This window comes from Oncorhynchus mykiss, chromosome 2 (genome assembly GCF_013265735.2).
Source record: "Oncorhynchus mykiss isolate Arlee chromosome 2, USDA_OmykA_1.1, whole genome shotgun sequence".
NCBI classification, from domain to species: Eukaryota; Metazoa; Chordata; class Actinopteri; order Salmoniformes; family Salmonidae; genus Oncorhynchus; species Oncorhynchus mykiss.
This window is the reverse complement of record NC_048566.1, coordinates 89,186,548-89,209,334: the sequence shown is the minus strand read 5'-3', so window position 1 is coordinate 89,209,334 and position 22,787 is coordinate 89,186,548. Positions and strand designations below refer to the sequence as shown.

The following is a 22,787-nucleotide window of genomic DNA, read 5'->3' as shown; positions in this document are numbered from 1 at the left end:
CTTTTTTGCTCATCTTTATCAAGGGTGCCAACAATTTTGGAGGTGACTGTATATCTGCAATTGTTACAACTGAAGAACAGTACAAACAACGATCCCTCACAGTTAAAGGGGCAATCTGCGAATGGTAGGCTGCATCCATTTTTTGAATAAATGAATGATATATACTGTAGGCCTGCACATTGATTCCTAAAGAATATGACTTATACATTCCTCATGAGCTTATTCAACTGTTTGATTTCTACTCCACCAGAACCTAAAATACAGTGTAGGCTACTGCAAGCCTATTCACTCCAATGTTTCTAAACAATGGAAATGTCAATAAACACTGTATAGGTTAAAACTTTTGATATCATGGACGGTCAGTCATTGAATCCATAGAGGTGTCTATGAATATGAGAGTGGATACATTTATCTGGCCCCATTCCTCAGCTGTTTACCAAATCAGTGGTGGTGTTAATGCTTTGTTGTTGTTTGAACTGCAGTTTGCCTCCTTAACGGGAGTGCTTCTAATAAGATCATTAATCGATAGTTGACCCTAGATGAATATCATTTATTGTCTTAGGCTACAGGTAATACATAATATTGATTCGATAATAGGCTATCAGAATAATAGCTTAGTGTTTGTGTTTGTTTTGTTTTGTGTGTGTGTGTGTGTGTGTGTGTGTGTGTGTGTGTGTGTGTGTGTGTGTACGCGCGCGCATTCACGGGGGTGGAGCTGACAATTATAGAATGAGGTTGCTTTTTTCCTCTGCTGACTCCCACTTGCAGGAGGAGCACTTGCCTCAGAATACTCAATTACCAGAGCCTGGCAGGTAGTGAGCATCGACAAAGTGTTCCGCTGGAAGGCTGCATGCAGACTACTTTTCCAGACAACTTGCTGCAGCAAACAACAACAAACCAACCGACGCAACAGTTCGTAATGTTATTGAATGGAATACGTATTTCACAAATGCGAACATTGAGGGAAAGGGCCTGTTTTCAGATGTGTTTCCATGCGCTAGTCTTGTGAGTGAACAACTAACCAGGTGAAAGCTCAAAAGTGGCCCTAAGTGGCTGACTTTAGGAGGTCACTCAGTCATCATGGCGTATCCTCAAGGCTTTCTCTTCCAACCGTCGGTTTCTCTGGCTCTCCATTCCTGTCCCCCGTTCAGTTCCAGTGTGATTTTAGGAAGACCGAGGACAGATGAAATGGGCCGGCCATCTACAGGCTCAGCCTTCGCGCCGTACGCGGGATCACCGGCGTTCAATGGCACGTCGCCAGGCTTCAACTCTTACCTTCAGTACAGCGGAGAGCAGAGGGCGGCAATGAACTCGTTTGTGGTGAGTGAATACTGTACAGTTTAATAATTAACTAGGCACTTTGTAAAAACAAAAATGCCGTTCGTTTCCTTGAAAAGGCCTATTTGTATCCAGATTTTGGAACGAGTAGGCTGAAGTGTAGCCTTCTGATGCAAGGAGTAGACTATAATGTTTAATAAATATTTATAAAAGCTTCCTAATAAAAGCTTTAAGTAATTTATAATAAGTTATGCAATGATTAGTCACAATTATTTGCTAAACTTTGCAAAAGAAAATATAGAATTTTGAGTTAAAATAGTGTCCAATATTTAATCTGTCATAAATTGTGAATATACTGTGCCTAAATGTAAAGGCCTAGAATATACATCCATTTGTATCTCTAAATGTATCTCTAAATCAATAGAATTCTATTGGAAATTGAATTTCCAATAGAATTGGAAATGTAAGATCTGGAAATTACGAATATCGTATTTTAGGCTTGCCAGTCTTGTGCAGTCAATCTTGAAATAGATGATTATACATTGTCTGTCTATTGACTTTCTAGGGTTCCGCGTATGATCCTTCAGCCGGCATCACTGGCTCTTTAGAATATCACCCGTTTGGTGGTGCATTGGGCCCCTATCCATATGGCGACCCTGCATACAGGAAAAATGCTACTCGGGATGCGACTTCCACTCTCAAAGCGTGGCTCAATGAACATCGCAAAAACCCTTACCCCACCAAGGGCGAGAAGATCATGCTGGCAATCATCACCAAGATGACCCTTACCCAAGTGTCCACCTGGTTCGCTAACGCCAGAAGACGTTTGAAGAAAGAGAACAAAATGACGTGGAACCCGAGGAATAGAAGTGAGGATGAGGAAGAGGATGACAACATTGACCTGGAGAAGAATGACGACGACGACGAGCCACTCAAGCCCACAGCAGAAATTGGGTTGAAAAATGAAGGTTAGTTCAATTTTTTTTTCCAATAACGTTTATAAGTTGCAATAGGCCTAATTGTCTCAATAGGCATTTAATTGTTTTCAAAAGTTGTAAAAACTAAAATGTTGTCCTATTTCCATGTAATTCATTGCATAGGCTTACTGTTGCTTTCGTTAGACCTTGAAAGGGTGATTACTGTAATCCTTGGAACGATTTGGTCTAATTTATTCCATCTTCTTGCAGATGGACATCATCCACATCCAGTGGGAATCTCCCGTGAGAAAGAGGACAATAGCAGCAATGATATGGAACCTGTCTTAACTGATCCGGATTTAAAGGACCACGGGGACAGGAGAGTGCCCGAGATGCTGGGACCCACTACCACAGCATCTCCTCAAAACGTACACCTTGGAGCGGAGAGGGATTCAGACTCGGCGGACACGACAAGTCCACCTGCACCGAGGCGTAATGACACAGGCAACTCCAGCAATGCCACGTCAGTGATTGACTCGCCCCTTCCAGCCCCAAAACCTAAACTGTGGTCGCTGGCGGAGATTGCAACTTCTTCGGACAAATGTAAAGGATGTAGCGATGGTGCCCAGATCGTGTCCCGACAATTGCGCACAGAGATTCCGGCCAGTGTGTCATCTCCACCGCGAGCCGCTGCTCAGAATCATTTCCCTCACAGCGCAGCCCTTTCAAGACATGTCTATTATACATCTCCCTTTTTCCAGGGTTACTCAAACTATCATGGCGCTTTTGGACAGCTGCACAGCCCCGGATCCAACGTGGGGTCAGCGACACATTTAAATGGATTACATCAAACTATGTTACACAGAGCCGAGGCACTGGCAAGAGATAGCAAAGCCAGGAGCCAAACACAGATAGATCTTTGTAAAGACTTGAGATATGAACTTAAGAAAGGTATGACACATGTTTAGTAGCCTGTGTGTTATTTGGTAAGCTATAGGCTCTATATAAACATTTATTTATTATCGAACTGGGAAAATAAAGGATATTTTCAGTGTGGAAAAGGAAACATTGAAAATGAGTATTCTTGTGAGTCCCTAAAAAGGCAACAAACGATTATTTAGGAATATGAATATTGAATATTACATTTTGCATTTTTTAAAGGATAATGTTTAATATCTGAAGAAAGTAAAGTGCATTCCTTTGTCAAAACGCGTGGTGAATATTTAATCATTAAAGAAGAGTTTTATTGAAGTCTTTCTGAGAAGAAAAGCGTGTTACTCTGTCATTTATATTTAACTTTGGTCGTTCATTATGCAAACAATATCTTATTTTTTATCAAGTTAATTTCATAGCATGGCTGCAATGTTTGACATCTGTGCCTTGTCAAATAACCACAGCCATGTTATGCACATAACTACACACAGAAAGTTGCCAATGCGGCAAAAGTATTGGATTAAAAAACAATGCATTATTGTATTAACTGCATTATCAAAGCACCATTCCAATAAGTAATATATATGCATTTCAATAAGGATAAATCATTCTCAAAATTCCCCCTGCATGTAGCCAGGCTAGATTTTAGTAGCAATTACACGAAGCAACTGTGGAAAATGTAGGCCTAATCCCCATATCTGTTTTTATTTTTTATTTATTTTAAAGTTGAGCAGGGAGGAAATTAAATATGATCACAGCACAAAAATATTCCTCGTAAACCAGGCCTATCTGCGTTTCGAAAATATTAACAGTTAAGAAGCTTACATTTTCCAAGGCCATCTTGAAGGAATTAAGTGTGTACGTTCGAAAATGTTATCCTGAAGGAGGGGATTTCTCTTGATCCTGGAATTCGAAGAGCCAAACAGCAACAAAACATGCAGAGAAGAGTAAGAAAAGCGTATCACAGTGTACTAAACTCAGCGCACTTAGTGCACAATGACTTAAAAGGCTATGTAAAAATCCCTAAGGTATTTAAAGCAATTCCATGTTTTCTGTGTTGCAGTGATTTTTCGTGACTTTCTGCATAGGCTATTTTTCTCAAGTCTCTTGATATTGAAGTCCTTTTTTAAACGGATAACTAACAGAGAAAGTGTGTATGAAACATCAATACATTGTGTCAATGGACGTTTAAACGTTTCCTGAGACGTTCTATAGTCTGAGACACACCATCATTTTACTCAAAACGTTAAAAGATTATAAAAACATTTGGACATTTTCATGTTTCTGTTGTCTTGGATTCAGTAAAAGCTCAGGTTACACAAAGGTCATAAGAAATATAAATGCTGTTTGTTTAAACTCAAATTGACAGTGTATGGATACATTTTTCATGATGGCAAAATATGACCTTTTTTTAATAGTACAGGATATCTACCCATTTAGTTTTATAGAGTTACTTCTAGGTCCCAGCTACATACACAAATAGAAGCCAATGGGCCAAATCCAATCCACCACCGTCTCAAAAAGGAGTTCAAATACTAGAAATAACTACAAAATCATCAAATTATCAAGCAGTAATTTATGGATTATATTAGTATAATATTACTGCTGACTTGGTCCATATCACCCATTCAAACTATTGGCCCGTGACCTCTTTTTCTTCTTTAAAAAAAAACCTTATTAATAAAATCTAAAGAATATCTGTGCTGTAACTTTATCATACCAAAGACACAACCTTATCAATTATTATTTAGGAGCAGTCCACTGTATATTAACTCAAACATTGACATTTGCAGTGAAGTAATTGTTTGATTGGCTTTAGGGCCCATATGTCTCTCTTTCCCAACTGTGTTGTGCATTGAGGCTAAACACCACCAGACATCAATCAAATTTGTATTCGTAACATGCGTCGTAAACAACAGGTGTAGACGCTGCTGGGGCATTCTCAACCAGTGTGAGGTCCACTCTGCATGGGATAACCCCTAGGACTACCAGATGTTAGGATCTGATATCACCTAGCCCCCTGCCATGCAGTCCCTTCACCCTCTTCTCCCCTTCTCTACTCCCTCGCTCCAGGACCTCTATAAAAGCAGCTGGTCTCACAGTGTTGGTTTTCAGACGCAGATCTTTGTGTTGAACGGCCCAGTCTCTGGTCTTTGAGGGCTGAGGTAATGTTGTGCCTCGATACAAGCAGTCTCTTCCCACATTAAGCACATACATACAGTACCTTTCATATGAAAAATAAAATAAATACAATCCATGTGTAAGGCTTGCATTTCAATAGAGCAACGTTTCAAAGTGCTTTACATTTAATGACCTTGTGAGTCATCCTCACATTTTACATTGTTTAACCCAATCGAGTGTGTTACAGTAAGGTTGGAACCAAAGCCTGCACACCCAGTAGCTTTCCAGGAGGGTAGACAGACACATATATATATATGCATATGTTCCCCAAACTTGGTCCTGGGTCCTCCATGGTTTGGGAAACCCTGGTATAACGACTGTAGCCGTAACTTTGCCTGAAGTGCCCTCTAGTGCCGCTAAAAAGATGCAGCAGCCACAGACACCCAAGCAAAACCCACTTACTGCATTCCTCACGGAATATGGTCTAGGTAAAGTAGCTGCACACGAGCAACATTTTGTAGTAGTCCAGGAGTATTCTCCCGCTCTGTGGAAGACACATTGCACTCATAACTGTCCCCTGATGTGAGCCGGGAGGCTGGAGCTCATAATGGCACCTGCCCCAAAGTAGTGTACTTCTTGACTCCCATATGTCCCCTAAGCAGACGGCCACGGAGTACGCTTCTGTGAGGACCATGCAGAGAGAACGCCCAGGGTCTGCCTGGATGACATGAACACCATGTTGACAGTGACATACATGACCTATCAGGGCAGTATGGACTCCCTGGTGCCACAGCAGAAAGCAACATTATTAGACAGAGGCTCAGCTGTTGTCTCTGCTTGCTCACTCTCCTGGTGGCACCTAGGGCCCTCGTCTCACTGGATCGCTGTTGGATCACATGTGGAGGAAGGCCAATCTCATTGAAGGACAAACACCGCCATCTAGTGGTGGATACCATAACATTCAAATGAGTAGAATGGGCATCCTTAAAGCACAATCAGCAGTTGAAACATTGACAAAGCGTCCTCCGCGCCCCTATATACTGTAGTGTATAGTGTTTGTTTATAACCTTGTTTAACTACAATATTTGTACTTTGGGTTCTGATGGGGCAACACAATTGAACTAAGCTCATGAGGCATTTTATTGAAGAATCAAATGGGTACATATAATGTATCACTCCAAAATGTACATACCAAGTCTAGAATGACCCTTTAAAATATTTTAACAGTATAAAAGTCATAACATTAGAAACTTACCAAGCATATAGATCCTAAAGCACAAATGTATTTTTTTAATAACTGGCCCACACCTGCAAAGAACAGACCAAATGACAATAGATCATGGGTTTATTTATTGTTCACTGCCTCAACATTCAAAATAAAATACTTTAGTACATAAATTAATATTGAAATTGGAGTGGATAACTACTAATGCATATACCAAAACGGTCACCTTGTATTTTTATTTCATCCGTACGCTGATTGATGCTAGTCTTTTGTGTTAAATATACTGTTATGTGCTGGAAAAATGATCATTTAAAATCATGTCAATTCAAAAAGAGCTACAGACATTTCAGAGTGTTGTTGACAGGAAACAAAATGATAGGAGTAAAGTGCAAACTCCCGATAGCATCGGTTGGGTCCTATATGGTCTTGCTTGGCAGGATCAACTGCCATAGAGGTGAAACAGAATTTTCTGCTGAATGATAAATAAGCACTTTTTGCAATATATTGTGGTTGTTTTTACATGTACCCATTTCCATGGCATGTGTTACATCAGAATACAGTAAAGATGGTAGTTAATGTCTATGGCAGTTGTACTGCATTTGAGAATATAGTAACACAACTACAGTACAATTTCTGGCGTCAACAAATTGAGCTACTCACTGTATATAGATGTATATACATTGCTCCCTCTATCTACAGAGCAACCAAGAAAACTGTGTGTGACATTCAGTGGGATACAAGTGTGGCCTTACTGTGCATAGTCATTCAGATGTCACACCAGGGAGGTCATGTGTTATAGATGGGTTGAAAAGGGGAATTGATGGTTTTTCTAAAAAGGGAATAACTAACGCAGTCAATTAAAAATGATATCCAAACCTGAGAAGTGTAATAAAAAAACTAAATTGTTAGGAATAAAAACAGAGCCCTGATTGTACATGTTGAAATAAAACCCTGTCAGATGCAAGAGGAGCATAGATGCAGATGATCCTATCAAGTAAACCAACTTTCTTCATCGTGATATGCTATAATGTCACTGTTAGAACGTTCGATCTACTCTCTTTAAGAAAAGAGTGAGCAACCAAATAAAAAATGTACTAAAACAGAAATGACATTCGCATGAAGTTGAATTAACATGATTTGTTACCCTTTTTTCCTGAAGGCAAGGTGAAAAAGTGCTTTCAATAACAGTCAGTATAGAAGTCCTCTTTCTGTAACTAGAACTAGGCTCCACTCGTCTCTGGTTAACCCACTTGGTGCAAGTTCTCCCGTCTGGGGTCTGCCTCAACCATACGTTCCTTAAAGGATCTCCATTTATCCACCAGGTCTTCTACCAGCTCTTTGGGTCAGCTACCAGCCTCTGGACAGCATCTTTTCCACTGTAAATCTGTATCTGGTGAGGACATCTTTTTCATGTCCTTCTCGGTCTTTGTCTCCTTCATTGACTTGGCTAGGTGTGTGTAACGGGTCGCTGCTGGTTTTTTGTAGGGTATTAGAGGGGTCGTTGGCTGTGCGTGTGTATTTGAACGCCCATCAGCTGTGTACTTGATACGTCAGGTGTGTGTATGTCAGGCTCACCGGGAGTGTCTGAAGGGTCTTCGGCTACATGTGTGTCCACCTTAACCTCTCCTGTGTGTCTCAGGTCCCGGGCCCACTGAGGGAATGGGGGGTGCTCTGTGTCCACGGTGTGACAGTGGCTCAGGACCCTCTCGCTGTCCCTGTGGTACCCAGGCGGGGGGCTTCCCTCTGGGCTGGAGCAGATGCTGAAAGGCCCACTGCTCTCCAGGGTCACCCCCCGCCTCAGCTTCCTCCTCTGGGCAGTGGGTGAGTTGATGGAAGGCACACTGGTGTCCCTGGGAAGACCTTTCTTCATCTGCTGAACTCTGCAAACATCATCCCTTTTAATAAACTTACATTTTAAAAGGAACTGCTATGTTTCAGTGCAGTTCCTTAAAAAATGTAAGTTTATGACAAAAGTTGTATTGTAGACCTCTTTGTTGACTCTGCTTAAAACATTTCTCTATACTTTCTAGAAAACATTTGACATCTAACTCAACTACAAACAAACTCCACATGGTCATCTAATACGTTTCGCAAACTCAAGTGAAAATATTCCACTAGGAGACACAAGTCATCCTTTCCATGAGACCAACCTGTTGATTGACTGGGCCAGCTTCTGACATCTTCCATTGGTATTATGCTGATGGAGCTTGAACCTCTGGACAAATGAATGGGCTGTGATTGGGAGAAAAGAGTTAGACACTAGCATACCACGGGAATGCATTCTGTGGCATAAGATAGAGACATCGGAAGATCGTCACCATCTTCAAACTGTGGCTAAGACTTGTCACTGTGTTGGTTGAGTCACATCTCTACTGTTACCCTCTAGCAGGTCAAGGAAAATGTGGCTGGTGTCAATACTGGCTCTCTTACCCAAAGCCCCCTTGGGCACAGAGAGAAGTTTGATTGGTTCAGCATCAGGGGAGAGTCCAGAAGCCTTCTGAAGAATCCTCAGGATCTCAGTGTTCTGTAGATACATTTAATAAATTATTCTCTCCCTCTCGGATCTGCTACTGAACATACAGTAGCTGTTCTATTCTCACCTTGCCCCCAGTCTCCTTGCCACAATCCAGTGCTGTCCTCTGTCTCCGGTTCCTCATGTGGACCAGGGCTCCAGCCTGCAGTAACAGCTCCACCAGAGCCAGGTGACCTCCCCTCACAGCCTCATGCAGGGCCGTGTTCCCCTGGTTGTTGGACAGGTTCACTGACGCATTGCTCTGGAGGCCCATAGAACACACATTGTAAAGAGTAACAATTGGCCTCTGTCTTCACCTGCAGCAGGATGGTGTGTGTGTGTGTGTGTGTGTGTGTGTAGCAGGATGGTGTGTGTGTGTGTGTAGCAGGATGGTGTGTGTGTGTGTGTAGCAGGATGGTGTGTGTGTGTGTGTGTAGCAGGATGGTGTGTGTGTGTGTGTGTAGCAGGATGGTGTGTGTGTGTGTGTGTGTGTAGCAGGATGGTGTGTGTGTGTGTGTGTGTGTGTGTGTAGCAGGATGGTGTGTGTGTGTGTGTGTAGCAGGATGGTGTGTGTGTGTAGCAGGATGGTGTGTGTGTGTGTGTGTGTGTGTGTAGCAGGATGGTGTGTGTGTGTGTAACAGGATGGTGTGTGTGTGTGTGTGTGTGTGTCTGCAGCAGGATGGTGTGTGTGTGTGTGTCTGCAGCAGGATGTGTGTGTGTGGGTGTGTGTGGGTGTGTGTGTGTCTGCAGCAGGATGGTGTGTGTGTGGGTGTGTGTGTGTGTGTGTGTCTGCAGCAGGATGGTGTGTGTGTGTGTGTGTGTCTGCAGCAGGATGGTGTGTGTGTGTCTGCAGCAGGATGGTGTGTGTGTGTGTGTGTGTCTGCAGCAGGATGGTGTGTGTGTCTCTGCAGCAGGATGGTGTGTGTGTGTGTGTGTGTGTGTGTCTCTGCAGCAGGATGGTGTGTGTGTGTGTGTAGCAGGATGGTGTGTGTGTGTGTGTGTGTGTGTAGCAGGATGGTGTGAGTGTGTGTGTGTGTGTGTAGCAGGATGGTGTGAGTGTGTGTGTGTGTGTGTCTGCAGCAGGATGGTGTGAGTGTGTGTGTGTGTGTCTGCAGCAGGATGGTGTGTGTGTGTCTGCAGCAGGATGGTGTGTGTGTGTGTGTGTGTGTCTCTGCAGCAGGATGGTGTGTGTGTGTCTCTGCAGCAGGATGGTGTGTAGCAGGATGGTGTGTGTGTGTGCGTGTGTGTAGCAGGATGGTCTGTGTGTGTAGCAGGATGGTGTGTGTGTGTGTGTGTGTGTGTGTGTGTAGCAGGATGGTGTGTGTGTGTGTGTGTGTGTAGCAGGATGGTGTGTGTGTGTGTAGCAGGATGGTGTGTGTGTGTGTAGCAGGATGGTGTGTGTGTGTGTGTGTGTGTGTGTGTAGCAGGTTGGTGTGTGTGTGTGTGTGTGTGTAGCAGGATGGTGTGTGTGTGTTTGTGTGTATGTGTGTGTGTCTGCAGCAGGATGGTGTGTGTGTGTGTAGCAGGATGGTGTGTGTGTGTCTCTGCAGCAGGATGGTGTGTGTGTGTGTGTCTCTGCAGCAGGATGGTGTGTGTGTGTGTGTGTGTGTGTGTGTGTGTGTGTGTGTGTGTGTGTCTCTCTGCAGCAGGATGGTGTGTGTGTGTGTGTCTCTGCAGCAGGATGGTGTGTGTGTGTGTGTGTGTGTGTGTGTGTGTGTGTGTGTGTCTCTCTGCAGCAGGATGGTGTGTGTGTGTGTGTGTGTGTGTAGCAGGATGGTGTGTGTGTGTGTGTGTGTAGCAGGATGGTGTGAGTGTGTGTGTGTGTGTGTCTCTGCAGCAGGATGGTGTGAGTGTGTGTGTGTGTGTAGAAGGATGGTGTGTGTGTGTGTGTGTGTGTGTGTGTCTGCAGCAGGATGGTGTGTGTGTGTGTGTGTGTGTGTCTGCAGCAGGATGGTGTGTGTGTGTGTGTGTGTGTCTGCAGCAGGATGGTGTGTGTGTGTGTGTGTGTGTGTCTGCAGCAGGATGGTGTGTGTGTGTGTGTGTGTGTCTGCAGCAGGATGGTGTGTGTGTGTGTGTGTGTGTCTGCAGCAGGATGGTGTGTGTGTGTGTGTGTGTGTCTGCAGCAGGATGGTGTGTGTGTGTGTGTGTGTCTGCAGCAGGATGGTGTGTGTGTGTGTGTGTGTGTGTGTGTCTGCAGCAGGATGGTGTGTGTGTGTGTGTGTGTGTGTGTGTGTCTGCAGCAGGATGGTGTGTGTGTGTGTGTGTGTGTCTGCAGCAGGATGGTGTGTGTGTGTGTGTGTGTGTGTCTGCAGCAGGATGGTGTGTGTGTGTGTGTGTGTGTGTGTCTGCAGCAGGATGGTGTGTGTGTGTGTGTGTGTGTCTGCAGCAGGATGGTGTGTGTGTGTGTGTGTGTCTGCAGCAGGATGGTGTGTGTGTGTGTGTGTGTGTGTCTGCAGCAGGATGGTGTGTGTGTGTGTCTGCAGCAGGATGGTGTGTGTGTGTGTCTGCAGCAGGATGGTGTGTGTGTGTGTGTGTGTGTGTGTGTGTGTCTGCAGCAGGATGGTGTGTGTGTGTGTGTGTGTGTGTCTGCAGCAGGATGGTGTGTGTGTGTGTGTGTGTGTGTGTCTGCAGCAGGATGGTGTGTGTGTGTGTGTGTGTGTGTGTGTGTGTCTGCAGCAGGATGGTGTGTGTGTGTGTGTCTGCAGCAGGATGGTGTGTGTGTGTGTGTGTGTGTGTGTGTGTCTGCAGCAGGATGGTGTGTGTGTGTGTGTGTGTGTCTGCAGCAGGATGGTGTGTGTGTGTGTGTGTGTCTGCAGCAGGATGGTGTGTGTGTGTGTTGTGTGTGTGTGTCTGCAGCAGGATGGTGTGTGTGTGTGTGTGTGTGTGTGTGTCTGCAGCAGGATGGTGTGTGTGTGTGTGTGTGTGTGTGTGTGTCTGCAGCAGGATGGTGTGTGTGTGTGTGTGTGTGTCTGCAGCAGGATGGTGTGTGTGTGTGTGTGTGTGTCTGCAGCAGGATGGTGTGTGTGTGTGTAGCAGGATGGTGTGTGTGTGTGTAGCAGGATGGTGTGTGTGTGTGTGTAGCAGGATGGTGTGTGTGTGTGTGTGTGTGTGTGTGTGTGTGTAGCAGGACGGTGTGTGTGTGTGTGTGTGTGTGTGTGTGTGTGTGTGTAGCAGGATGGTGTGTGTGTGTGTGTGTGTAGCAGGATGGTGTGTGTGTGTGTGTAGCAGGATGGTTGGTGTGTGTGTGTGTGTGTGTGTCTGCAGCAGCATGGTGTGTGTGTGTGTGTCTCTGCAGCAGGATGGTGTGTGTGTGTGTGTGTGTGTGTGTGTGTGTGTGTGTAGCAGGATGGTGTGTGTGTGTGTGTGTAGCAGGATGGTGTGAGTGTGTGTGTAGCAGGATGGTGTGAGTGTGTGTGTGTGTGTGTAGCAGGATGGTGTGAGTGTGTGTGTGTGTCTCTGCAGCAGGATGGTGTGAGTGTGTGTGTGTGTCTCTGCAGCAGGATGGTGTGAGTGTGTGTGTGTGTGTGTGTGTGTGTGTGTGTGTGTGTGTGTGTGTAGAAGGATGGTGTGTGTGTGTGTGTGTCTGCAGCAGGATGGTGTGTGTGTGTGTGTCTGCAGCAGGATGGTGTGTGTGTGTGTGTGTGTGTGTGTGTGTGTGTGTCTCTGCAGCAGGATGGTGTGTGTGTGTCTCTGCAGCAGGATGGTGTGTGTGTGTCTCTGCAGCAGGATGGTGTGTAGCAGGATGGTGTGTGTGTGTGCGTGTGTGTAGCAGGATGGTGTGTGTGTGTGTGTGTGTAGCAGGATGGTCTGTGTGTGTAGCAGGATGGTCTGTGTGTGTGTGTGTGTGTGTGTGTGTGTGTGTAGCAGGATGGTGTGTGTGTGTGTGTGTGTGTGTGTGTGTGTGTGTGTAGCAGGATGATGTGTGTGTGTGTGTGTGTGTGTGTGTGTAGCAGGATGGTGTGTGTGTGTGTGTGTGTGTGTGTAGCAGGATGGTGTGTGTGTGTGTGTGTCTGCAGCAGGATGGTGTGTGTGTGTGTGTGTGTCTGCAGCAGGATGGTGTGTGTGTGTGTAGCAGGATGGTGTGTGTGTGTGTGTGTGTGTGTGTAGCAGGATGGTGTGTGTGTGTGTGTGTGTGTGTGTGTGTGTAGCAGGATGGTGTGTGTGTGTAGCCGGATGGTGTGTGTGTGTGTGTGTGTGTGTGTGTGTAGCCGGATGGTGTGTGTGTGTGTGTGTGTGTGTGTGTGTGTGTAGCAGGATGGTATGTGTGTGTGTGTGTATAGCAGGATGGTGTGTGTGTGTGTCTGCAGCAGGATGGTGTGTGTGTGTGTCTGCAGCAGGATGGTGTGTGTGTGTGTCTGCAGCAGGATGGTGTGTGTGTGTGTCTGCAGCAGGATGGTGTGTGTGTGTGTCTGCAGCAGGATGGTGTGTGTGTGTGTGTGTGTGTGTCTGCAGCAGGATGGTGTGTGTGTGTGTGTGTGTGTGTGTCTGCAGCAGGATGGTGTGTGTGTGTGTGTGTGTGTGTCTGCAGCAGGATGGTGTGTGTGTGTGTGTGTCTGCAGCAGGATGGTGTGTGTGTGTGTGTGTGTGTGTGTGTGTCTGCAGCAGGATGGTGTGTGTGTGTGTGTGTGTGTGTGTCTGCAGCAGGATGGTGTGTGTGTGTGTGTGTGTGTGTCTGCAGCAGGATGGTGTGTGTGTGTGTGTGTGTGTGTCTGCAGCAGGATGGTGTGTGTGTGTGTGTCTGCAGCAGGATGGTGTGTGTGTGTGTGTGTGTGTGTGTGTCTGCAGCAGGATGGTGTGTGTGTGTGTGTGTGTCTGCAGCAGGATGGTGTGTGTGTGTGTGTGTCTGCAGCAGGATGGTGTGTGTGTGTGTTGTGTGTGTGTGTCTGCAGCAGGATGGTGTGTGTGTGTGTGTGTGTGTGTCTGCAGCAGGATGGTGTGTGTGTGTGTGTGTGTGTGTGTGTGTCTGCAGCAGGATGGTGTGTGTGTGTGTGTGTGTCTGCAGCAGGATGGTGTGTGTGTGTGTGTGTGTGTCTGCAGCAGGATGGTGTGTGTGTGTGTGTGTGTCTGCAGCAGGATGGTGTGTGTGTGTGTGTGTGTGTCTGCAGCAGGATGGTGTGTGTGTGTGTGTGTGTGTCTACAGCAGGATGGTGTGTGTGTGTGTGTGTGTGTGTGTCTGCAGCAGGATGGTGTGTGTGTGTGTGTGTGTGTCTGCAGCAGGATGGTGTGTGTGTGTGTGTAGCAGGATGGTGTGTGTGTGTGTAGCAGGATGGTGTGTGTGTGTGTGTGTGTGTGTGTGTGTGTGTGTAGCAGGACGGTGTGTGTGTGTGTGTGTGTGTGTGTGTGTGTGTGTGTGTGTGTGTGTGTGTGTGTGTAGCAGGATGGTGTGTGTGTGTGTAGGAGGATGGTGTGTGTGTGTGTGTAGCAGGATGGTTGGTGTGTGTGTGTGTGTGTGTGTGTCTGCAGCAGCATGGTGTGTGTGTGTGTGTCTCTGCAGCAGGATGGTGTGTGTGTGTGTGTGTGTGTGTGTGTGTGTGTGTGTAGCAGGATGGTGTGTGTGTGTGTGTGTAGCAGGATGGTGTGAGTGTGTGTGTAGCAGGATGGTGTGAGTGTGTGTGTGTGTGTGTAGCAGGATGGTGTGAGTGTGTGTGTGTGTCTCTGCAGCAGGATGGTGTGAGTGTGTGTGTGTGTGTGTGTGTGTGTAGAAGGATGGTGTGTGTGTGTGTCTGCAGCAGGATGGTGTGTGTGTGTGTGTGTGTCTGCAGCAGGATGGTGTGTGTGTGTGTGTGTGTGTGTGTGTGTGTGTGTGTGTGTGTCTCTGCAGCAGGATGGTGTGTGTGTGTCTCTGCAGCAGGATGGTGTGTAGCAGGATGGTGTGTGTGTGTGCGTGTGTGTAGCAGGATGGTGTGTGTGTGTGTGTGTGTAGCAGGATGGTCTGTGTGTGTAGCAGGATGGTCTGTGTGTGTGTGTGTGTGTGTGTGTGTGTGTGTGTGTGTGTGTGTAGCAGGATGGTGTGTGTGTGTGTGTGTGTGTGTGTGTGTGTGTGTGTGTGTGTGTGTGTGTAGCAGGATGATGTGTGTGTGTGTGTGTGTGTGTAGCAGGATGGTGTGTGTGTGTGTGTGTGTCTGCAGCAGGATGGTGTGTGTGTGTGTGTGTGTCTGCAGCAGGATGGTGTGTGTGTGTGTGTGTGTAGCAGGATGGTGTGTGTGTGTGTGTGTGTGTGTGTGTAGCAGGATGGTGTGTGTGTGTGTGTGTGTGTGTGTGTAGCAGGATGGTGTGTGTGTGTAGCCGGATGGTGTGTGTGTGTGTGTGTGTGTGTGTGTGTGTAGCAGGATGGTATGTGTGTGTGTGTGTATAGCAGGATGGTGTGTGTGTGTGTCTGCAGCAGGATGGTGTGTGTGTGTGTCTGCAGCAGGATGGTGTGTGTGTGTGTGTGTGTGTGTGTCTGCAGCAGGATGGTGTGTGTGTGTGTGTGTGTGTGTGTGTGTGTCTGCAGCAGGATGGTGTGTGTGTGTGTGTGTGTGTGTCTGCAGCAGGATGGTGTGTGTGTGTGTGTGTGTGTGTCTGCAGCAGGATGGTGTGTGTGTGTGTGTGTGTGTGTCTGCAGCAGGATGGTGTGTGTGTGTGTGTGTGTGTGTCTGCAGCAGGATGGTGTGTGTGTGTGTGTCTGCAGCAGGATGGTGTGTGTGTGTGTGTCTGCAGCAGGATGGTGTGTGTGTGTGTGTCTGCAGCAGGATGGTGTGTGTGTGTGTGTCTGCAGCAGGATGGTGTGTGTGTGTGTGTCTGCAGCAGGATGGTGTGTGTGTGTGTCTGCAGCAGGATGGTGTGTGTGTGTGTGTGTGTGTGTGTGTGTGTGTGTGTGTGTGTGTGTGTGTGTGTGTGTGTGTGTGTGTGTGTGTGTGTGTGTCTGCAGCAGGATGGTGTGTGTGTGTGTGTCTGCAGCAGGATGGTGTGTGTGTGTGTGTGTGTCTGCAGCAGGATGGTGTGTGTGTGTGTGTGTGTCTGCAGCAGGATGGTGTGTGTGTGTGTGTGTGTCTGCAGCAGGATGGTGTGTGTGTGTGTTGTGTGTGTGTGTCTGCAGCAGGATGGTGTGTGTGTGTGTGTGTGTGTGTCTGCAGCAGGATGGTGTGTGTGTGTGTGTGTGTGTGTGTGTCTGCAGCAGGATGGTGTGTGTGTGTGTGTGTGTGTCTGCAGCAGGATGGTGTGTGTGTGTGTGTGTGTGTCTACAGCAGGATGGTGTGTGTGTGTGTGTGTGTGTGTGTGTCTGCAGCAGGATGGTGTGTGTGTGTGTGTGTGTGTCTGCAGCAGGATGGTGTGTGTGTGTGTAGCAGGATGGTGTGTGTGTGTGTGTGTGTGTGTGTGTGTGTGTAGCAGGACGGTGTGTGTGTGTGTGTGTGTGTGTGTAGCAGGATGGTGTGTGTGTGTGTGTGTGTAGGAGGATGGTGTGTGTGTGTGTGTAGCAGGATGGTTGGTGTGTGTGTGTGTGTGTGTCTGCAGCAGCATGGTGTGTGTGTGTGTGTCTCTGCAGCAGGATGGTGTGTGTGTGTGTGTGTGTGTGTGTGTGTGTGTAGCAGGATGGTGTGTGTGTGTGTGTAGCAGGATGGTGTGAGTGTGTGTGTAGCAGGATGGTGTGAGTGTGTGTGTGTGTGTGTAGCAGGATGGTGTGAGTGTGTGTGTGTGTCTCTGCAGCAGGATGGTGTGAGTGTGTGTGTGTGTGTGTGTGTGTGTGTGTGTGTGTGTGTGTGTAGAAGGATGGTGTGTGTGTGTGTGTGTGTCTGCAGCAGGATGGTGTGTGTGTGTGTGTCTGCAGCAGGATGGTGTGTGTGTGTGTGTGTGTGTGTGTGTGTGTGTCTCTGCAGCAGGATGGTGTGTGTGTGTCTCTGCAGCAGGATGGTGTGTAGCAGGATGGTGTGTGTGTGTGCGTGTGTGTAGCAGGATGGTGTGTGTGTGTGTGTGTGTAGCAGGATGGTCTGTGTGTGTGTGTGTGTGTGTGTGTGTGTGTGTGTGTGTGTGTGTGTGTGTGTGTGTGTGTAGCAGGATGGTGTGTGTGTGTGTGTGTGTGTGTGTGTGTGTGTGTGTGTGTGTGTGTGTAGCAGGATGATGTGTGTGTGTGTGTGTGTGTGTGTGTGTGTGTGTAGCAGGATGGTGTGTGTGTGTGTGTGTGTGTAGCAGGATGGTGTGTGTGTGTGTGTGTCTGCAGCAGGATGGTGTGTGTGTGTGTGTGTGTCTGCAGCAGGATGGTGTGTGTGTGTGTGTGTGTAGCAGGATGGTGTGTGTGTGTGTGTGTGTGTGTGTGTAGCAGGATGGTGTGTGTGTGTGTAGCAGGATGGTGTGTGTGTGTAGCCGGATGGTGTGTGTGTGTGTGTGTAGCAGGATGGTGTGTGTGTGTGTGTGTGTGTGTGTGTGTGTAGCAGGATGGTATGTGTGTGTGTGTGTATAGCAGGATGGTGTGTGTGTGTGTCTGCAGCAGGATGGTGTGTGTGTGTGTGTCTGCAGCAGGATGGTGTGTGTGTGTGTCTGCAGCAGGATGGTGTGTGTGTGTGTCTGCAGCAGGATGGTGTGTGTGTGTGTCTGCAGCAGGATGGTGTGTGTGTGTGTCTGCAGCAGGATGGTGTGTGTGTGTGTGTGTCTCTGCAGCAGGATGGTGTGTGTGTGTGTGTGTGTGTCTCTGCAGCAGGATGGTGTGTGTGTGTGTGTGTGTGTCTCTGCAGCAGGATGGTGTGTGTGTGTGTGTGTGTGTGTGTGTGTGTGTGTGTCTCTGCAGCAGGATGGTGTGTGTGTGTGTGTGTGTGTGTAGCAGGATGGTGTGTGTGTGTGTGTAGCAGGATGGTGTGAGTGTGTGTGTGTGTGTGTGTAGCAGGATGGTGTGAGTGTGTGTGTGTGTGTGTGTGTCTCTGCAGCAGGATGGTGTGAGTGTGTGTGTGTGTGTGTGTGTGTAGAAGGATGGTGTGTGTGTGTGTGTGTGTCTGCAGCAGGATGGTGTGTGTGTGTGTGTGTGTGTGTGTCTGCAGCAGGATGGTGTGTGTGTGTGTGTGTGTGTCTCTGCAGCAGGATGGTGTGTGTGTGTCTCTGCAGCAGGATGGTGTGTAGCAGGATGGTGTGTGTGTGTGCGTGTGTGTAGCAGGATGGTGTGTGTGTGTAGCAGGATGGTCTGTGTGTGTAGCAGGATGGTCTGTGTGTGTGTGTGTGTGTAGCAGGATGGTGTGTGTGTGTGTGTAGCAGGATGGTGTGTGTGTGTGTGTGTGTCTGCAGCAGGATGGTGTGTGTGAGTGTGTGTGTCTGCAGCAGGATGGTGTGTGTGTGTGTGTGTGTAGCAGGATGGTGTGTGTGTGTGTGTGTGTGTGTGTGTGTAGCAGGATGGTGTGTGTGTGTGTAGCCGGATGGTGTGTGTGTAGCAGGATGGTGTGTGTGTGTGTGTGTGTGTGTAGCAGGATGGTATGTGTGTGTGTGTGTGTGTGTGTGTGTGTATAGCAGGATGGTGTGTGTGTGTCTGCAGCAGGATGGTGTGTGTGTGTGTGTGTGTGTGTGGGTCTCTGCAGCAGGATGGTGTGTGTGTGTGTGTCTCTGCAGCAGGATGGTGTGTGTGTGTGTGTGTGTGTGTCTCTGCAGCAGGATGGTGTGTGTGTGGTGTGTGTGTGTGTGTGTGTGTGCAGCATGATGGTGTGTGTGTGTGTGTGTGTGTGTAGCATGATGGTGTGTGTGTGTGTGTGTGTAGCATGATGGCGTGTGTGTGTGTGTGTGTGTGTGTGTGTGTCTGCAGCATGATGGTGTGTGTGTGTGTGTAGCATGATGGTGTGTGTGTGTGTGTCTGCAGCAGCATGGTGTGTGTGTGTGTGTGTGTGTAGCATGATGGTGTGTGTGTGTGTGTGTGTCTGCAGCATGATGGTGTGTGTGTGTGTGTGTGTGTGTCTGCAGCAGGATGGTGTGTGTGTGTGTGTGTGTCTGCAGCAGGATGGTGTGTGTGTGTGTGTGTGTGTGTGTGTGTGTGTGTGTGTGTGTGTAGCAGGATGGTGTGTGTGTGTGTGTAGCAGGATGGTGTGTGTGTGTGTGTGTGTGTGTGTGTGTGTGTGTGTGTGTGTGTGTGTGTGTGTGTGTGTGTGTGTGTGTGTGTCTCTGCAGCAGGATGGTGATGGTGTGTGTGTGTGTGTCTGCAGCAGGATGGTGTGTGTGTGTGTGTGTGTGTGTGTGTCTGCAGCAGGATGGTGTGTGTGTGTCTGCAGGATGATGGTGTGTGTGTGTGTGTCTGCAGCATGATGGTGTGTGTGTGTGTGTGTGTGTAGCATGATGGTGTGTGTGTGTGTGTGTGTGTGTGTGTGTGTCTGCAGCATGATGGTGTGTGTGTGTGTGTGTGTGTAGCATGATGGTGTGTGTGTGTGTGTGTGTGTAGCATGATGGTGTGTGTGTGTGTGTGTGTGTCTGCAGCAGGATGGTGTGTGTGTGTGTGTGTGTGCAGCAGGATGGTGTGTGTGTGTGTCTGCAGCAGGATGGTGTGTGTGTGTGTGTGTGTGTGTGTGTGTGTGTGTGTGTCTGCAGCAGGATGGTGTGTGTGTGTGTGTGTGTGTCTGCAGCAGGATGGTGTGTGTGTGTGTGTGTGTGCCTCTGCAGCAGGATGGTGTGTGTGTGTGTGTGTGTGTGTGTCTCTGCAGCAGGATGGTGTGTGTGTGTCTGCAGCAGGATGGTGTGTGTGTGTGTGTGTGTGTGTGTGTGTCTGCAGCAGGATGGTGTGTGTGTGTGTGTGTGTGTCTGCAGCAGGATGGTGTGTGTGTGTGTGTGTGTGTGTCTGCAGCAGGATGGTGTGTGTGTGTCTGCAGCAGGATGGTGTGTGTGTGTGTGTGTGTGTCTGCAGCAGGATGGTGTGTGTGTGTGTGTGTGTGTCTGCAGCATGATGGTGTGTGTGTGTGTGTAGCATGATGGTGTGTGTGTGTGTGTGTAGCATGATGGTGTGTGTGTGTGTGTGTGTGTGTGTGTGTAGCATGATGGTGTGTGTGTGTGTGTGTGTGCAGCAGGATGGTGTGTGTGTGTGTGTGTGTGTGTGTGTGTGTGTGTAGCATGATGTGTGTGTGTGTGTGTGTGTAGCATGATGGTGTGTGTGTGTGCGTGCGTGCGTGTGTGTAGCATGATGGTGTGTGTGTAGCAGGATGGTGTGTGTGTGTGTGTGTGTCTGCAGCAGGATGGTGTGTGTGTGTGTGTGTGTGTGTGTGTGTGTGTGTGTGTGTGTGTGTGTGTGTGTGTGTGTGTGTGTGTGTGTGTGTGTGTGTGTGTAGCAGGATGGTGTATGTGTGTGTGTGTGTAGCAGGATGGTGTGTGTGTGTAGCAGGATGGTGTGTGTGTGTGTGTGTGTGTGTGTGTGTGTGTGTCTCTGCAGCAGGATGGTGATGGTGTGTGTGTGTGTCTGCAGCAGGATGGTGTGTGTGTGTGCGCGTGTGTCTGCAGCAGGATGGTGTGTGTGTGTGTGTGTGTGTGTGTGTGTGTGTGTGTGTGTGTGTGTGTGTGTGTGTGTGTGTGTGTGTGTGTGTGTGTGTGTGTCTGCAGCAGGATGGTGTGTGTGTGTGTGTGTGTCTGCAGCAGGATGGTGTGTGTGTGTGTGTCTGCAGCAGGATGGTGTGTGTGTGTGTCTGCAGCAGGATGGTGTGTGTGTGTGTCTGCAGCAGGATGGTGTGTGTGTGTGTGTGTGTGTGTGTGTGTGTCTCTGCAGCAGGATGGTGTGTGTGTGTCTGCAGCAGGATGGTGTGTGTGTGTGTGTGTGTGTCTGCAGCAGGATGGTGTGTGTGTGTGTGTGTGTGTGTGTGTGTGTCTCTGCAGCAGGATGGTGTGTGTGTGTCTGCAGCAGGATGGTGTGTGTGTGTGTGTGTGTGTCTGCAGCAGGATGGTGTGTGTGTGTGTGTGTGTGTGTGTGTGTGTGTGTGTGTGTGTCTGCTGCAGGATGGTGTGTGTGTGTGTGTGTGTGTGTGTGTGTGCGCAGCAGGACCGTGTGTGTGTGTGTGTGTGTGTGTGTGTACCCGCAGCAGGACGGTGGGTGTGTGGGTACCCGCGGCAGGACCGTGGGTGTGTGGGTACCCGCGGCAGGACCGTGGGTGTGTGGGTACCTGCGGCAGGACCGTGGGTGTGTGGGTACCTGCGGCAGGACCGTGGGTGTGTGGGTACCTGCGGCAGGACCTAGGGTGTGTGGGTACCTGCGGCAGGACCGTGGGTGTGTGGGTATCTGCGGCAGGACCTAGGGTGTGTGGGTACCTGCGGCAGGACCTAGGGTGTGTGGGTACCTGCGGCAGGACCGTGGGTGTGTGGGTACCTGCGGCAGCACCGTGGGTGTGTGGGTACCTGCAGCAGCACCGTGGGTGTGTGGGTACCTGCAGCAGCACCGTGGGTGTGTGGGTACCTGCGGCAGGACCGTGGGTGTGTTTACCCGCGGCAGGACGGTGTGTGTGTGTGTGTGTGTGTTTACCTGCGGCAGGACGGTGTGTGTTTACCTGCGGCAGGACGGTGTGTGTGTGTTTACCTGTAGCAGGATGGTGGCTGTGTCCAGGTGACCTCTGAGGCAGGCGTGGATTAGAGGGGTGTTGCCATAGTGATCCTTCTTATTCAGCTTGGCGTTGCACTCCAGCAGTGATGTCACTACCTGAACATGATTAATGAGATGGGTGGGGTTTGAGCTTTTGGGACTATTCCATTTGTTCAGATGTGCCATGCAAGCTCAATCGAACACAGCTGAGTGCCCACCTGTATGTGGTTGTTCTGGCTGGCCAGGTGCAGTGGCGTGGCACTCTGGCTGTTGCGTGCGTCAACATTGGCCTCGTGGCGGCTGAACAGGGACACCAGGGCCGTGTGACCATGGAGCGCTGCCACGTGGAGAGGAGTGAAGCCATCCACACTACTGCTGTTCACACTCAGACCACTGGCCTGCAGGCACGCCAACTTCTGGTGTCAAACACACACACAGAGGAAAATACAAAGAATAACATCATCAAGTTAACTAGGCAGCACTGCAGGAACATCATAAATCATCTCCTTTCAACATCTAACTTCCCATTCAACATAGCTTCAGTGCTTCCAGCCATGTGTCAAGTTTGCCGTGTGCTCACTGACATAGTCTATATATCAGAAAGGGGCTTGGCCAAGGAGTTGTAGTAGGAATGAAAGGCCAGGGTTGCTCCCTGACCTTCTGTGTTGGTCCACAGTGTGGACACTGGCACAGTGGGTGGCACAGTTCTGTCCAGGACGGCAGCCCTGCATGCTGCTCCTCTGGTTCCTCGTCCAACCACTCCAACAGGTACCGCACCATCTCTATGTCTCCATCTGCCACCGCACGAAGCAACTTCTCCACCTGTCAGTCGAGAGAGTGAGACTACATATTGGAACACCAGCCAGACCTTTACAAACTGGATTACAAATTACAAAGAGTCATCCCACAAAAACATGTTGGGTGAAAGCACCAAATATTAGCTTCCCTCAATATATAGAAAAATTGTGCATTTAATTTCTACTACATCCCTATTCCTTATCCCCTTAAATTAAGATGATGCTACTCCTCTCAGGCATTGCCAGGGTCAGTCCTGCCCAGGGGTCCTCAGTGCTCCCTTCTAACCTCTTTGTGTCGGACCCTGTCTCTGTCGGGTCTGGCCTCGGAGCTCTGGGAGGTGGTGCTGGAAACAGAGGAGCGGCGGCTGCTGCAGTCAGAGGCCTGGGGGGAACGGTTTGGGGACTGAGAGCGAGAGAGCACCGTCACTCAGCTGACCACACACACACACAGTACAGCACGTTTCATAAACTAATCCCACGGAGGCTCAAGTGTCTGCGGGTTTTGGCT

At 48.5% G+C, this 22,787-nt stretch overlaps 2 protein-coding genes across 10 annotated transcripts in view; one reads left to right on the top strand and one right to left on the bottom strand.

The window, feature by feature from the left end:
- Positions 1-749: 749 nt before the first annotated feature.
- LOC110499228 (iroquois-class homeodomain protein IRX-5) lies at positions 750-3,459 on the top strand. Its single transcript, XM_021576229.2, has 3 exons — positions 750-1,320; positions 1,844-2,246; positions 2,466-3,459. The coding sequence occupies exons 1-3, from the start codon at positions 1,081-1,083 to the stop codon at positions 3,161-3,163; spliced, it is 1,341 nt and encodes a 446-aa protein (XP_021431904.1). The 5' UTR covers positions 750-1,080; the 3' UTR covers positions 3,164-3,459.
- Positions 3,460-6,371: 2,912 nt separating this feature from the next.
- Positions 6,372-22,787, bottom strand: part of ankrd27 (ankyrin repeat domain 27 (VPS9 domain)) — a 34,650-nt gene continuing 18,234 nt past the window's right edge. For 7 of the 9 annotated variants that reach the window (XM_036958490.1, XM_036958489.1, XM_036958495.1 and 4 more), the window contains 8 exons: positions 22,566-22,682; positions 22,140-22,304; positions 21,701-21,898; positions 21,480-21,599; positions 9,075-9,248; positions 8,905-8,998; positions 8,625-8,706; positions 6,372-8,354 (listed from right to left, as the gene is read on the bottom strand). In XM_036958490.1, the coding sequence (XP_036814385.1) occupies positions 7,964-8,354; positions 8,625-8,706; positions 8,905-8,998; positions 9,075-9,248; positions 21,480-21,599; positions 21,701-21,898; positions 22,140-22,304; positions 22,566-22,682 (1,341 nt within the window). In that variant the 3' untranslated portion in view covers positions 6,372-7,963. The remainder of the gene's footprint in view (positions 8,355-8,624; positions 8,707-8,904; positions 8,999-9,074; positions 9,249-21,479; positions 21,600-21,700; positions 21,899-22,139; positions 22,305-22,565; positions 22,683-22,787) is intronic. The other 2 variants (XM_036958492.1, XM_036958493.1) reach the window with 2 other exon arrangements.

What these genes read in the sequence shown, in the direction of transcription:
- LOC110499228 (XM_021576229.2), top strand. Translation starts at nt 1,081, where the DNA reads ATGGCGTATCCTCAAGGCTTTCTCTTCCAACCGTCGGTTTCTCTGGCT. An exon ending in CGGCAATGAACTCGTTTGTG is followed by an intron (nt 1,321 to 1,843) that starts GTGAGTGAATAC and finishes TTGACTTTCTAG; the next exon opens with GGTTCCGCGTATGATCCTTC. An exon ending in AATTGGGTTGAAAAATGAAG is followed by an intron (nt 2,247 to 2,465) that starts GTTAGTTCAATT and finishes ATCTTCTTGCAG; the next exon opens with ATGGACATCATCCACATCCA.